At 41.7% G+C, this 16439-nt stretch overlaps 1 protein-coding gene across 1 annotated transcript in view; it reads left to right on the top strand.

Moving 5' to 3' along the window:
- Positions 1 to 7748, top strand: part of stx1b (syntaxin 1B) — a 58265-nt gene extending 50517 nt beyond the window's left edge. Inside the window, exons 7-10 of the mRNA XM_061223927.1 lie at positions 3172 to 3245; positions 5174 to 5311; positions 6052 to 6162; positions 6688 to 7748. Coding sequence (XP_061079911.1) covers positions 3172 to 3245; positions 5174 to 5311; positions 6052 to 6162; positions 6688 to 6768 — 404 coding nt within the window. The 3' untranslated portion in view covers positions 6769 to 7748. The remainder of the gene's footprint in view (positions 1 to 3171; positions 3246 to 5173; positions 5312 to 6051; positions 6163 to 6687) is intronic.
- Positions 7749 to 16439: the final 8691 nt, after the last annotated feature.

Below are 16439 nucleotides of genomic sequence, written 5' to 3'. Positions count from 1 at the left end.
CCCGGTCCCCGGTGTGCAACTGCAGTGAAGCCAATGGCATTTCAACATCAGCACGTTTACAGATATTGGGGGAGGGATAAACAGTGCTGTGGTTTGTTGCTGCTATTCTTCTCTTGACCATTAGTAGTCCGAAATGACCTATTGTACCTTTAACTCTCATTTTTGTTTATATTAGTTAAGATGTGATAATAGAGAGGGAGTAATATTGTTGATTTGTCCTGTCTTCCTTGTTGGTGTACCTGTATACTGTGACAACATGCACAAAAATACAAGGTGGAGAACTGACGAAGACGTGCATTTTTCTATATTTATTTAGCAGTACAAAATCAAAGTGGGCACAGTGGTCATGGGGCTCAATATAGCAATCACAACCATAACTGCAAGCGGTAATTCTGGATGCCTAGCATATGCTGAGACCTCAATAAGCAGGGGCTGTGTTTGTACCGATACACTGGCGTCGTATTTGTGGAATTACGAGCAAGGTCTCCGGATAGTTAGGAGAGCGCTTATGAATCCAGCTTCCAGCGCCTGACTGTGAGGGCCTGCACTTTGGGTTGCGCCAAGGCGCTTTCAGTGAGCACATTGGAGTGGGCGCGTTACACAAGTGTAAAGTGGGCACGTAGACCATGTAAAGAAGGGACGGATGATGGGGCTTCGCTTCGAGGCCGGGCCCGTCCGCCCACTGCCCGGCGCTGCCTGGTGCGGATCTCTGGACGGCTTCCTGCCGTACTCTGGGGGCGGGAGGAACTGTGGGCAGAGCTGAGCTATACGGGTCCTCAGCTAGGTACTCTTCCAAGAGCCTTCACGGAAGACTCACTGGGCGGTTTGACGTGGGCTTAGGGGAGTGCGCTTGGATGTTCTAAGCAGGTTATGTCACCACAGCGACTAACACTCCAGCTTAAAGGGCCAGACCAGAAAAGATCAATTTGGAGATATTGGGGGAATACCGATTTGGCAATCTTGGGGAAATACCCATTTGGGAATCTTGGGGAAATACCCTGTGCAGTGTGGCAAGTGAAGATTATGCGCCTCCGAGGGGCGTTAGTCAGAGGCGAGACAAGAAAATAAACAGCCAAAATTAGAGGCACTGTTTCTATGGAAACATACGGTTCTATGAAAAGATTGTAAAGATTGTGTATACAGTTCAATATTACAGTGTGTACACACACACACTGAAGGATATAACTGACTGAACATAGGATTCAAAGTTCCAAATTGATTACTGATAAGAAATTATTACTGATAAGAAATGTATGAACTGCACACTACTGCAGTGCGTACATGCTACAGTTCCCTTATTATTAGCGGGCACTTAATATGCTACAAAGATACGGTGACTCAGCGTTCTGCACTGACGCCTCGGATGGAGGAACCAGGTTCGAGTCCAGCCGGCTAGCCCGGCTCCTCTCTGCGTGGAGTTTTCCCCGTGTTTGCGTGGGTTTCGTATTTGCGTGGGTACTCCGGTTTACTCCCACCATCCAAAGAGATGCAGCCCAAGGCCACCTGGTGAAAATTAGCCTCCCTGGCTAACTCTGACACATTTACATTGAACTGTCAAATGAGCTAATAAATGAAATTAAATGAGCATAGCAGCAGCATAGGGGGACAAATGTGCCTGCAGTACATGGGACCTGAATATGAGGGGAGCTAGCCGCGAGGGAAAATGGCTGTGCAGAGCAGGGAAGGACGCTAGCCATCAAGAGCGCCAACTGTGAAGGGCACGCTAGCTCTGTGGGACGCTAGCAGCCTTGTAACTACGGCTTTATGACGAGACGCTTCAAGATTTGTCAGTGGGGTGAGACAATTTTCAACATGTTAAGCAAACAGTAACTTAAAACAAGCTAATATTTTCAACTTGAGAGAACAGAAATAAGATATAAATAATTTTATATCTCATAACAAAAACTAAAATACTTTTTTGCAGTGTAAAATGCTACCAGACGTCAGTCTGAGGTGCTTTGCTGCTCCAGATGTATCTTGGCGGTATCTTGTCATACCGTGGCTGCAGTGTGCAAAATCTTTAATGGCTCTTAGGCAAGCGGATAAAGTGGTGCAGTTTGTGCATTGGGGAGGCTGGGACAGCAGGAAAAATGTGCCAAAGTGACCAGCCTTAACGGGCCTAATAGCCTGATCACATTCCTGCTGATCAAAAGTCATACGCTCTTTACTTAATGCGAGGCACAGGGAGGCGTCTTAAAATGAGAAATATAAGAAGAGAGAGAGTGTAGCTGAGCTAGTTAATATTGCGGTGTGAAAAGCAGTTGCAACTGACAGCGCGCTCTACAGAGGACAGGCCTGCTGCCGTCTGCCCTCCCGAAAAGACCAAGGACTTTGCAGCAGTGGGGGGCGGGGGGTGCGAGGTGGCAGAGGAGTGTTGTGTTCATGACTGGGCCTTCTAAATTTGGAAAAAACTAAAATAAGGGGAATTAAATGTGATTGCAGAACATAGATGTGACATTTTGCACCAAGACCATTCAGCCAGCAGAGTCTGAGGTAACCACTACTGGACACAGAATGTAAAGGCGCGCACACACACACGCACACACACACACGCATGCACACACACACACACACACACAATTGCTGAATTTTATATTTGCACATATTACTATATCAGCCTGGTCAGACTCTCTGCTCAGCCAGCAAAGTAATGCTTTTAAAAATGTTTTAATATATACTGTTTTTCTTTAGGTTGTACAAAGTACTGAAAATATTTTACAGGTTGCAAATATGTCCTTATAAGCGCAATCTGCACTTGTTTACAACTTGCAGTATTTGGGATGTATAATGTTGCAGTGTGGATAGTTTTGCCTGCTGTGGGGTGCATAATTTTTGCTGAAACACAGTCTGCAGTTACAAGGCCACACTGCAAAAACAAGAAAAGTACTTTAGTCTTATATTCAGACTTATTCAGACATATCTCTATTACTTTTTAGCTAAATAAGGTTGCCAACAAGGTTCGACAGTTTGACTTTCAAGATTTGCCAGTCGGGTAAAACTATTTCACTCCTCAAGCAAAAAGTAACATAAAACAAGCTAATATTTCAGAAAAAAGGCTAAAACACTTGTTAAGCCAGCATTTTTTTACAGTGCAGCTGAATGACTGCATCAAGATGTGATATTACTGTGTTAAAAAGATTCATTGGTTGCGTATGTGTGTTTGTTTTACAGCTGGGAGAACAACTACCAATGAGGAACTAGAAGACATGCTGGAGAGCGGCAAGCTTGCCATCTTTACCGATGATGTAAGCGTTAACAGAACAGAGCGTTTTTTGCATAAACCACCTCCAAGAAGACACGACAAGCACAACAGTTGACATTTGCTGTGGAAAAAAAACAAACTCAAGGGTTTTACAAGTGGTTTAGATGCTACCACAAGAAATTACATTTCCAGATCAGATGCTTGGTTGTCCTTAAAAACTTAAACAGCTCATTACAATAGCACAATCACTGGCCTAGTGGCTAAGGTGCTTGACTGGGACCCGCAGGTTTGTTGGTTCAAGCCCCGGTGTAGCCACAATAAGATCCACACAGCTGTTCGGCCCTTGAGCAAGGCCCTTAACCCTGCAATGCTCCAGGTGGGATTGTCCCCTGCTTAGTCTAATCAACTGTAAGTCACTTTGGATAAAGGTATCAGATAAATAACTAATTATATAATTATATATAACTGAGTGGCACACCCCAAAACAACAAAGGCTTGGGGCCGTTTCAGACAACGCTCATCATTCCTAAACATGGGAATGCGGGATAGGGGATGAGTTTTCAGGTGGAGTAGGGAATGAGTTTTCAGGTGGAGTAGGGGGAAGAGTTTTCAGGTGGAGTAGAGGGGGATGAGTTTTCAGGTAGAGTAGGGGGATGAGTTTTCAGGTTGAGTAGGGGGATGAGTTTTCAGGTGGAGTAGGGGGAATGAGTTTTCAGGTGGAGTAGAGGGGAATGGGTTTTCAGGTGGAGTAGGGGGGATGAGTTTTCAGGTGGAGTAGGGGGAAGAGTTTTCAGGTGGAGTAGAGGGGGATGAGTTTTCAGGTAGAGTAGGGGGATGAGTTTTCAGGTGGAGTAGGGGGATGAGTTTTCAGGTGGAGTAGGGGGATGAGTTTTCAGGTTGAGTAGGGGGATGAGTTTTCAGGTGGAGTAGGGGGAAGAGTTTTCAGGTTGAGTAGAGGGGATGAGTTTTCAGGTGGAGTAGGGGGGATGAGTTTTCAGGTGGAGTGGGGGGGAATGAGTTGTCAGGTGGAAGAGGGGGGATGAGTTTTCAGGTGGAGTAGGGGCGATGAGTTTTCAGGTGGAGTAGGGGGGATCAGTTTTCAGGTGGAGTAGGGGGTTCAGTTTTCAGGTGGAGTAGGGGGGAATGAGTTTTCAGGTGGAGTAGGGGGATGAGTTATCAGGTGGAGTAGGGGGAATGAGTTTTCAGGTGGAGTAGGGGGGATGAGTTTTCAGGTGGAGTAGGGGGATGAGTTGTCAGGTGGAGTAGGGGGATGAGTTGTCAGGTGGAGTAGGGGGATGAGTTGTCAGGTGGAGTAGGGGGATGAGTTGTCAGGTGGAGTAGGGGGATGAGTTGTCAGGTGGAGTAGGGGGAATGACCTCCAGGTGGAGTAGGGGGATGAGGTTTTAGGTGGAGTAGGGGGAATAAGTTTCCAGTTCCAGTTCCAGTATTCTGTTGGCCTATCTCCTCATGTCTCGCATCTGCTGAAGGACCCTGAGTCCCTGGAGCTCTGAAATCCCTTTGCATATGATAAATCCCAGTGAACATTTTTGTGGAACGCTGTCTAGACTTTCAGGTGGAACCCTGCCTACATTTGGTTAAAAACAGAACATTTTCCATCCAATTAGGATGTAGCCAGACTATATCTGGGTAAAACCTGAGGTATGTAGGGGCTAACCTAGTCTCTTTACGTTAAAACGTCTTTCAACCTTTCCACCCCTCTCGTCTAGCTTTTTGCTCACTGAGATACTCAGTACTATAAACTCAAAAGAGATACCGGAACAGGATACATATAAAACAGTGTGTACATCCAAGTAACCATTAAGGAATTCACTTACACAACTAAAACTATGCAGAATGGCATAAACGGAACACAAAACTTGTTTCTATGGATATAGGTAAATGCATACACAGATGAATGAAATCGTCCATCCGCCGACCTGTAGCATGTGTCCTTCCCTGTCCGTCCAACAGATCAAAATGGACTCCCAGATGACCAAACAGGCGCTGAACGAGATCGAGACCCGCCACACCGAGATCATCAAGCTGGAGAACAGCATCCGTGAGCTGCACGACATGTTCGTGGATATGGCCATGCTGGTGGAGAGCCAGGTGAGGGTTCAAGGGTCAACGTTCCTGGAGAGAACAACATGGCCGCTCTGGGCTTGTTCGATGAACATAACATCCTGCTACATTTTAAACGTTCCGTCGAATGTTACTTGTTGCAACACTCTTGGTCACGTGGTGTGTGGGTGTTGTAGGTGTGGGAATGTTGATTCTGCTGGTTTGGTGTGTGTGTGTGTAGGGGGAGTATTGCTACCAATAAAAATGATGCAATAATATGCCAATAATATGAAGCCCTCACAAAATCACCCTCTCAGTTGGCATAGCTGCAATGTTCCGATGCTCACTGCTGCCCCCTTTCTGTCATAAAATGTTCATTTAAAGGGTCATTACACTCTAGATCACATTGTTTAGCTGTAAACATTTTTGTATGCCTACTTTTTAGTGAAACATTTTCATCCACGCCATTATTTCAACATTTATAAAATATCATTTTGGGAGGAAAAACTAGCCGTTTCTGCAGTCCACTATACAATCAATCTCCAAACAATGCCTTCCCAACAGTTGTGACATAGTAATATGATGAGAATTTTCTCCAAAAATTCTTTGAATGTATTAGATATTAGAGACACAGCAATACTACTGTTATCCGCCAGGATTACATATGGCCTTCATTGAAAGCAAGGGCACAGGATATGTGTTTACATGGGGATAGGAAGGTTGAATCTGCAGAACCATGTGTTTGTGACAGGGTGAAAGTGACTCTTGTGTTCTTGTGTTTGTGACAGGGTGAAATGATTGATAGAATTGAGTACAACGTGGAGCACTCAGTGGACTACGTGGAGCGGGCTGTGTCCGACACCAAGAAAGCTGTGAAATACCAGAGCCAGGCCCGCAAAGTAATGCACACGCATTCACACATACACACTCATACACACATACACACATGTACACTCATACACACATACACACATGTACACACGTACACTCATACACACATACACACTCGTATGCACATACACACATGTACACTCATACACACAAACACACTCATATACACACACACACGTACACTCATACACATACACATACACAAATACAAACATGCACGTACACACACACACACACACACACACACGTACACTCATACACACATCCTATACACACACATGCATGCACGCATACGTACACTCACATATACACACAGAAACCATCACAGGTGCACAGATACAAACTCCCGTTCTCTGAATGCAAAGAGGCCTTTGACATGAAACCCTTATAGTACAGTATGTACCTACAGACTGTGGTAAGTCCTCAATGTTTGAGAAACTCAGGCCTCTCTTTCTCTGGGTTTGAGAAACTCAGGCCTCTCTTCCTCTGTGTTTGAGAAACTCAGGCCTCTCTTCCTCTGTGTTTCCTTGCAGAAGAAGATCATGATCATCATCTGCTGTGTGGTCCTGGGAGTGGTGTTGGCGTCCAGTATCGGCGGAACGCTCGGCTTTTAGAAACAAGAAAATCCAGAAAAACAAAAACTCATGACAAAACACCAGATAAGACAAGCATTAAAAACAGGGGTGGGTGGGACTTCAAACACAGACACAAAAACAGACATAAAAATATATATAATAGCAGACAAAATAACTATTAAACAAAAGAGGGTTATACAAATAAAACGCAAAACTTATTATGTACATGTAAATGTATTGAACATAAGAAACAGCACATGGTTTAGCTATCTGTAAAAAAAAAAAAAAAAAAAAAGATACTACAGAAAAAAAAACATTTTTTTCTTATTTTTTAATAGTTTCTCTCTTTTTGGGGGGATCTCCAGGACAGTGCTAGTAACTGCTAAATTCCGTGTGTTTCCAGGAACGTCTTCAGGTCTGTAGTCTAGATTAAGGCACAAAAACTGTACAGGAACTGATGGATAGATAAATTGTATAACTCCATAAATATCAATGATCTTGTTTGGTTCGGAGGAAGTTTGGGACTCGGGGAAGTTGCAGTCCATCGGGTTCTGAGAGCGCGTTTTTACCGCGGGGGGGCTCACCCCTCCGGCAGGTGTCCCGCTAAGAGAGAAACTGAACCTTCACGCATGCTTGACTTGAAACCGTATCATTTCCACACTACAGCAAAGAGCTGCGGCTGACAAGCACACACCCATGGCACTGTTGGAGAAGCAGATTAGGCTGAAGACTGCTGGACTTGAACCCCCACTGGGGTGTGTTGCCACGGTCGTGTTTGTGAAAGCCTCGCCCTCTACTTTCATATTGTCTGTTGTAGTGAAACCTCTGCAGTAGTCAAGGAAAACAAACCGGAAAACACTCATTTAAAACAAAACTTTAAAAAAAATAGTTAAAAAGTCAGCCAACTCCATAGGGCTGCGGTAGATACAGAAACGGAAACTGAGAGGCGGGAAATGTACCCGAGAATGGCAAGATCTGTGACTGATGAGAGACAAGGGTGAAAGAAGACTGAAAGGAAGAGGGGAAAGGGATTGAAAGAGGGGGAAGGGGGTTGAAGGAAAGAGGGGGAAGGGGATGGAAAGAAAGAGGAGGAAAGAAGATTGAAAGAAAGGGGGAAGAGGTTGAAAGGAAGAGGGGAAAGGGATTGAAAGAAAGAGGGGGAAGGGGATTGACAGAAAGAGGGGGAAGGGGATTGAAAGAAAGAGGGGAAGGGGTGGTTTTGAGGGAAAGAGCAGAGGCACGAGCAAAGAATATTTTTAGCTGACAACACTGTTCTATAGATTTTTCTAAAAATGAAGAAAAAATAAAAAAGAAGAAAAAATAAAACAAAAAGGAGAATCTCAAAAGCTGAAATTGTAGCTTGGAGGTTACTAGTTTGGAGGTTATATGTTTGGAGGTGTATATTCCCACGTTTTTTGGAAGTGAAAGTTAGTTTTTCAGTGGTTGTGTAGTGTCTGATGTGTCCTGTGGTGTATTCTTTTCTCAGTACTGTCACCTTTACGATGTATTTCTGCCTCTGTTCTGCCTTTCAATCTTTCCTTTATTCAAGACACAAAATTAACTAGAAAAATCAACGCAAAAATGAAGACTCATAAAAATATCTCAAGAGTGAATCTTTTTTCAGAAAGAAGAGACAAATTAGTAATGGGCCCGAGGCTTCTCAGGGGCAGAAAATCTGGGTTTGGGTCAAACCACCAGATACGATTAAGAGCAGGCAACTCAAAATCAATCCCAACTTTCACCCTCAAAAAACTGCGCTTTTCTATGTCGTTGAAGTCAAATAAAGAAATGCTATTTATAGATTCTTCACCAATGTGAAAGAAGATGTAATAATAATAGATTATCGACTTTCGAAGAGACAGACAATATACGTTTAAATGCTGCTACCAGTATTTGGAGGTTTTTGAGACATATCAAAGCACCTACAGAGCATCTATATATAATTTGTCCTTATAATTGTAATTTGTAACTTACCAAGTAATGAATTTGACTGATTTAAAACACTTACTTACATCACCAGTATGACACACATATATAAAACATACACATTTTCAGTAAATGTAGTATTGTGCACATTCATTATTTTTTGAATGTAGTCTTAAGAGGAAGCATTCAAACTTTTTGTTCTTCTTATGAAACATTTGACCATGGAAAGTAGGAACATAAGTCTAATAATAAGAATAAGCCTAGCCTGACTTGAACCCAACCACATCAGCTTCGCGTTTTACTGTGAACCCAAAGATAACATGAGCACGATAAACGTAAGAAGATTAAAAAGTGAATCCTCACCTTGTCAAGCATGTGAACATCCTATTGAGACAGAGAGCCTGTTTATATGAAAAAAAATATCTCCGTTTGGATTGGTGTCTTTGCTGCTCGTCGAGTAAAAATAAATAAATACAAATAATAATGATAAAGTTAAATTACTTAATGTTTCAATTCCAGCAAACTTTACATATTTGAGTCGTATAAAGTCCAGTTGATTTCATTGGGAATATTTTTGCTATTGATGTCGTTTTTTTTGTTACAGCCCTCATATAGTAAATGTCATATTCCATGTTATACCTCCAAAAAATGGCATGTAAACTAAATGGATGCAGCCAGTATTGTTGTTAAAGATATACATTTTAACCTCTTAACTGTCAAGTGCTAGTATATATACGCACACACAGTCAACTACAGATTTAACAACAGTTAAAGACTTGGATACATGCACACAATGTTAGTTGCTGTAAGATAGCTATACAAAAACACATAACACACACACGCACACAAATGCTTACATATACAGTAAATCACACGCACATTTGCATACACACACACACACACACACACACACACACAGAGCGAGTGGCACCTATAAGGAATATGAATGCAGCAACAACAACACAAAATAGAACTTATATTGCAATGCTGTTTCTGCACTTTCAAAATCTATAAGCCAAACGTTTTAGGTTAAGTTTACTCAAGAGCCAAAGCTGATGCCCGAAAAGTCCCTATAGGGCACAGGGCCCAAATACCACTTTAGATAAACATTTGAGACACGGATCTCACCGTTAGTGAAGTGGGGTAATAATTCCTCTGATGATATTATACTTTATTTAAAATGCATTTATTGGAATTAACTGTAGCCAGGAAAAACAAATGTGTCATATTAGACTTGTCCTTCACCAACTGCTTGATGTCATTAAGATGTGATGTGATGTCACACACTGCCCAGAAGGAAACAATCAGTATCTATGATTAACACAAACTCTATGTTGGCTGCATAATCTGCTAAAAAACATATTCTATTAAATGGTCATCTTGGCCCAATCGTGTATTAAGCTATATATAGGCTTGTGAGTGATCGCTTCATAGTCAACTAAAACAACAACCATTATTTGATTACCAGCTATTGAAACTAGACAACTGCTCAAACAAACTGCGAAACCAGCTCTCAAAGTCAAATCTAATTCCCTTGTGGTCTGCTCCAGTGGTCAGACGAGGTCTAAATTGAACTGGAGTATTCTTCAACATTTTATCTAGCTTTTGGTTCAATTTCAGCACCAGACCTTGTTGCGTGCCATAAAAAAAACACTCCATAAACCCAGAACTCTATTCCCTAGCTCCCGCAACACTAAAACCACAAACCCGTTGAGGGCTGATGACAGATTTCTTTTTTGACATTATTACAACAGACCTTAGTTTACTTGCTATCCTTTACTCTCTGAGCAACAGCCCGATGCAGAGTTGAGGTGGGTAAGCACTCCAGAAGGAGCACAGACAGCGGAGCCTGCCCGGCCAGGCCTGTCACTTCTGGGCCGTTAGTGAATTTGCATGGTGACTTCTGCTCCCAGTGATATGTGCAGTTTCCAGTCTTAGTGTACTTTTCTAACTTTGCTGTTTTGAGGGTTCGGATTACCGTGAATAATTGGTTTTTAACTTGGGCTGTGCGATCGACTGCAAAAGACCTTGGGCGGGGGCGGGGTGGTGGTGGCGGGACCCTGTTAAAAACCTTCCGTTATAGTCCGTCCCACAAGCTTCTCCACATTGACCATGTTTTAGTTTTTTTGGTGATGGTGCATGTCTTTTTGCCATTCAGTGGTTTTTTTCCCCCCCTAAATTCTTTGAACTGCAACTTGACTCCCACAGCCCGACTCGATGTGGCTGACTTCATAACCGTGTGGACCCCCTCCCAGGGGGCCGAATTTTAGGGGAGAGGAGGGGTCATAGGTCATCTGAGTTTTAGGCTTTGAGTTCAGCTTTCCTCTTAGGAAGCCAAAGCATTGTGTCTGTGTTCTCCACACCATCGGACAAGAGAGCACAAAGCCAATTATCTTTTGTTTACAAAACAATCTCTCCTCCCGAACAAAAGAAAAGGTTGCCACATTAACTCCATAATCATTATGACCGATTAGCAATTTCGCCTAGACGTTAGTTGTGATAAATTAAACTGCATGTTGGACTAGTAACCATTCCAATTTAAAACTTTTTATGGCTTGCTATGTAGGATCACCGCATTTCTTTCCTTCCATCAATAGTACGTAGTATTAATGAAGTAATGAAAATAAAATAGTAAAATAATAGTCTATTCACATCTCATTCTTCCGTTCCTCCTGTTCCTTAGATCGATAAAGATTATTATTCTTATTATTTATATTGTCATGAGCTGAGATGCATACTTCCACAGTATGCATATTATGGTCTTGGCAGGCACAGTTACCATGGTATTTTGGCACTCTGAGCACAGTCACGTGCATCGAAGCCCATATCCTGCCTCTCCGGTTCTGACCCATTGGGTCCCATTGGACCCCATTGGACCCCACACACACGCTCGTCCACATCATTCACGGGGCTAGACACACCGACCTGGAATAACCAAAGTATTGAAGGTTCATGGGGTGTACTCAGCGACACGTGCATAGGTAAACTACATGTTAATGAGGATAGAATGACTAAGTGTGAGTATGCATGGACATTGCATGGTCTCATGGTAAACTACACCGTAAGAATTGTGTGTGTTTTTTTGTTTTGTTTTGTTTTTTTTCTTGGTCAAGAATCTTGTAAGTGTGACACAAAAAAGGATCTCTGTGGGGGAGGGGGGAGGAAAAAAAAAGAAGTTTATAACACGTTGAATATTGAAAAATTTACCAGTCAATTTATAGCTAAATGAGCTTCCAGAAGTTTCAGAAATATGTTTTCTGGGTTTCATTCAAATTTCAGTTTCAAAAGATGGAGCCCTTAGTTTTGTTTTTTGTTTTTTGTTTTTAATTGGGGGGTGATGTCATATCTTCCCATTTGATATCTGTGAGTGTAAAGTCTTTATGTGAGATGAGGTCAGATCTGGTGCTACTTCTCAAAACCAGACCTGCTCCCAGTTTGAGTCTCTCCATCCTAAGGCTTTTCAGTTAAGAAGCACCAAACAGAGATGGTATTAGTCGTTCCCTTGGTTTCCTCGATTGTCTAACCCTCTAGTATTAATATTCAGATTATTTCCATAGGAGAATTCTTTTCCCTTTATTTTCTGGCAGGACTCATTGCTCCTTGGGAGATATTACACCGTTATGACTTGTAATTGTATGATGCGACAGTCCTGGCATAACCTTTAATTTAATAACCTTTTAAAAGGACCATGAGATTTATCCAGACTCCACACCAGTATTCCTGTTCAGTACTATCATAAGATGATGGGGGTGGGGGGTTGGGAATGGTGCTAAGATTGTGATTGAATAAATAGCTACTATTATGATCATTAAGATTATGACCATGAATAATAAAAGATATGAAATAAAAATGCAGTAAAAGATGCAACCGGGAGAGAAAATGGCAAAATGATCAAATTCTAAGTAAAGTATTGATTATACACAGGCAATGATTTAAAGAATTCCAAGGAGTTATGTGAACAAAAAAAAAAATAGTAGTAATACTGAATATTGAATGCTCGCAATTTTGTCAAACTGAACTGGATCTTTGTGTCCTGTAATTATTGTAAATATTTAAAGAGAGAAAAATGAATTGCATGTCCATGTATAAAACTACTGAGAAACCTGTTCCTGTCAAAGTTGTGACATCATTCCGATCTTTGTCCCCCCCCCCCCACCCCCCGCCCCCCGCTCACTTCCTGATCTGATGCCATCCCCCCCACCTTCCCATGGCAACGGGAGTTTATGACCTAGGTATACAAAATGGACAATGTGCTTCCCTCCATTTCTTTATAATATATAAAATAACCACATGTATAGAAACTATTTGTGACAGATCTTAGCTTCCTGATGGTTGAAGTGAGTACCTGAGTTTCTTTTTTAAAAAAATAACAAGTTTGTCCTTGTCATATTGACTTCAAAATTGAATGTTGCTTCAAGATTTATTTTTTCCCCCCCAAATGGGTGGTTCCAAAAAACATGTAACCTGCGTCTAGCATTTTCTAGCAGCCGAGTTACCTTGTGCCAGCAGTGTAGAAAGAGTATTTGTCTGTGGTGTAAAAGTTAACTCCTGTTTAATGTAAGAAATGCAATAACTACAATACCAGAACTCTACAGACAGTGTTGTTGAACACCACTTTAGTTCCACTTAACATTGGAAAGTATTAAAACCTCATTGGTGTACAGCTAGCTCATTGAATTAGGCATTTTCAAAGGCTACCGTTTCCAAAATGAAGTTATTTATGCAAATTGCACATTCGGGTCCTTGTTCTTTGTTGTAAATTAATAGCAGTATAAATTCCCTGTGGTTTAGTGTGGGAGAAGGTCTGACGATTGGCACGGGAGAAAGGACTTCACATTTTACTGGAACAAGATGAAACTTGAAACTCGAAAAATCCACTTTAAAAAATAAAATCAAATAAACAATCTGTGCAATACAAAGAAAAAAGGGCTTCTTGATTCAACCTCAACCACAATATATATATATTTTTTGCCAATTCAAAACAATAGCTGGCAAAAAGCCATTTTCAATGTAAGCTAGAAACCCTTTTTTTCTGCTTAAAAAAAGAAAAGAAAAAGTATTTAGTTATTTATTTATTTATTTATTTAATTGGGGTGGGCGGGGGTGGTGGACCATGGGTTGAGATTGGATAGAAATCTCAACTAGAATTTCAAAAGACAAAAAAGAAATGGCAATCTCAACTTTGACAGGAATTGCAACTTTGTGTCGGGTTTTTTTTTTGTGTGTGTGTATGTGTGCGTACCGTATTGTAAAGAATCTGTCCCCTCCCCCCCCTCTCTCGTACTGCTGTGGGCCGTTTCGTTTAGTTGGTGTGATGTGCCAGTATCCCCCCCCCCCTCTTGCGCTCTCTCTTTCTCCTTTTCTCCATTGATCATTAAAATGACAACTCTATGCAGATGCTGTCTTTTATAAGTGTGTCAAGTTTTAATTTAAAATAAAAAAATTAAACAAAAGACCCAGACAAACAGAAATAATGAAATGAAATAATAAATGAATAAAGAAATGAGATTGTTCAGTGTACCTGTGTAGCTGTTGGGTCTTCTCTCCCGATCACTCACACACACACACACACACACACACACACACACACACACGGTCAAGAGGTTCAGCTGTTTTTCAGACCGAATGTCAGAAATGTGACCCAAGTAATGCAAATAACCACACATCACAACAGTGGAATGCAGAAGAGGATCTCTGAACACACAACGCTTCAAACCTCTCAAGTGGATAGGCTACAGCAGCAGAAGACCAATAAGAAAAAATAAGTCTAACCTAACACATGACTAAGTTCTCACTGAGTGTATATTCACAATGGATTGACACAGGGTCCTGGAGCCCCTGTTACTCAGCGCTTTATAAACCAATTCAAGCAGTAGATGACAGTCAACTCTCGCCTAGCCTCGCTCGCCCGATCCCCACCTGGTTATGCGAGTCCGAATTGAGCGGCTTATTTTTAGGTGAAATCGATAAGCAGAACTTAGAATTCTACAGGACCAGAGGAGCAGACTGCCAGCATGGAGATAATTTAGAATAGAACATTTTCTCTACTCAAACATGGAGACGCTAGTCTCAGACACCTCTTTTATTCTTCTTTTCATGAAGCCAGGAAAAGCAAAAGTGTTTTTACATATGTTAGCATTTAGCATCTTGACCGCTGCAGTCTCTCCCACCGGCATCCAGATATGGTGCATCTGCAGCATGGGGTTGAGGCAAGTGGGGGAACAGGACCCCAAAGAAGGGACCACAAAGGAAAGTGATACTAGACATCTCAACTGCTCAGATGAAGAAGAGATGCATGATGGGCCATGGGCGACATCTGCACGCCCCATTTCAACTGGCACCCAATCTGATCTCCGAAAACATCAGAGAGCAAGAAAGTGTCAGAAAGGACCTTCAGACAGACGTGGGAAAAGCCCTACAGACATGAGTGTCAGATATGTGGGCAAAAAACTTTATTTGGGACAACAAAAAAAAAGGCAATGCAGCTCCTGTGCCCAGTAAATCAGCGTGGAGAATTCTGATGGTGTTATAAAGGCAAATCGCATGTTAAAAGGCGTACTACCTTCAAAATATAAAATAACCTTGCTAACTTAAGGCATATCTATGATGCACTATAATCGCGGTCTTTGCACACCTTTTGCCAAATCTGTGTTCCTTTACCGATATTTGTTATTCTAAAATGGTTTTGGGATGTTCATTTCTGCATGGGGAGGGCTGGGGGAGGTGACAGGGCCTGGGACGGGGTGAGGGGTCAGGGCAACTGCAATGGCAGAGATGGAGAAGCAAAAGTACAGAGAAACAAAACAATGGGATTAGTGGGGGCTCGTTCAAAAATCTGCCTTGGAATTGATTTTACTCTATTGAAAAATATAAAGATAAAAATGGTAAAACGGACAGTACCACAGCCAAGCCTAAACAATTATGCATAGTATGCCTTTGAAGTTAGTACCTTTAGGTTCCTTCTGATTGTGATTCACAGACGCCATTTTGTAACTCAGGTACGTGCAACACGTGGACCATATCTCCTTGAGTCCAGTTTCCGTTTTAACTGCGATGTCAACAAAATGACTGCATATTGTATTTCTCCTTTGGTTTTTATTTTGTTTTTTTTTGTGAACTATAAACTAACTGTAGCCATTCGTCCGTAACTTAAGATTGAACACAAGCATCTCTTTCCCCTCCCATTACAAAGTTCAGAAATGTCTTTCGATTGAAGAAATCATTTATAGTTGAAGTTCAGGACAAATGTTGGCCGAATTCAGGAGATAGTCTTGCAGTGCAAAATTGATTAATGATCTGGCACTGTTGTGAACAAACTTACTTGCACAACAAATGAGCAATAGCTGTAACACAGTGGTGCTCAACTCCGGTCCTAGAGTGCCAGTCTACACACTAGTTTTTGTTCCAAACTATTACCTTGGTTTGAGTTTTCTGATAGCTCTAAGAGCGATGATGGTCCACACCAGCACTTGACCACAGTAAACTCTTCGGTATAGACTCACAGTATGTGGCTACAGCTGCTGCTTGCACAAATGTGAAATCGAGATACAGCAAAATCCTGAAATGAATAAATAAATGATGGGTCTTTGTCCCAAATATTATGGAGGGCACTGTAGAAGACAGAGACTGGGCTTCTATGCCTAGTTAATACATGGACCCAGCCTGAGAAGACATTCTTATGTCTTCAAAACCCCCCAAAGTTTTTTTGTCATTATTATTATTATATATTTTTTTCTTGTACTTCACATTACATTATTACAATCACAATAATTTGGCAGATGCTC

Source organism: Conger conger, chromosome 16, assembly GCF_963514075.1.
Source record: "Conger conger chromosome 16, fConCon1.1, whole genome shotgun sequence".
Taxonomy (NCBI): Eukaryota; Metazoa; Chordata; class Actinopteri; order Anguilliformes; family Congridae; genus Conger; species Conger conger.
The sequence above is the reverse complement of the archived record's forward strand: the minus strand, read 5'-3'. Positions and strand labels throughout refer to the sequence as shown.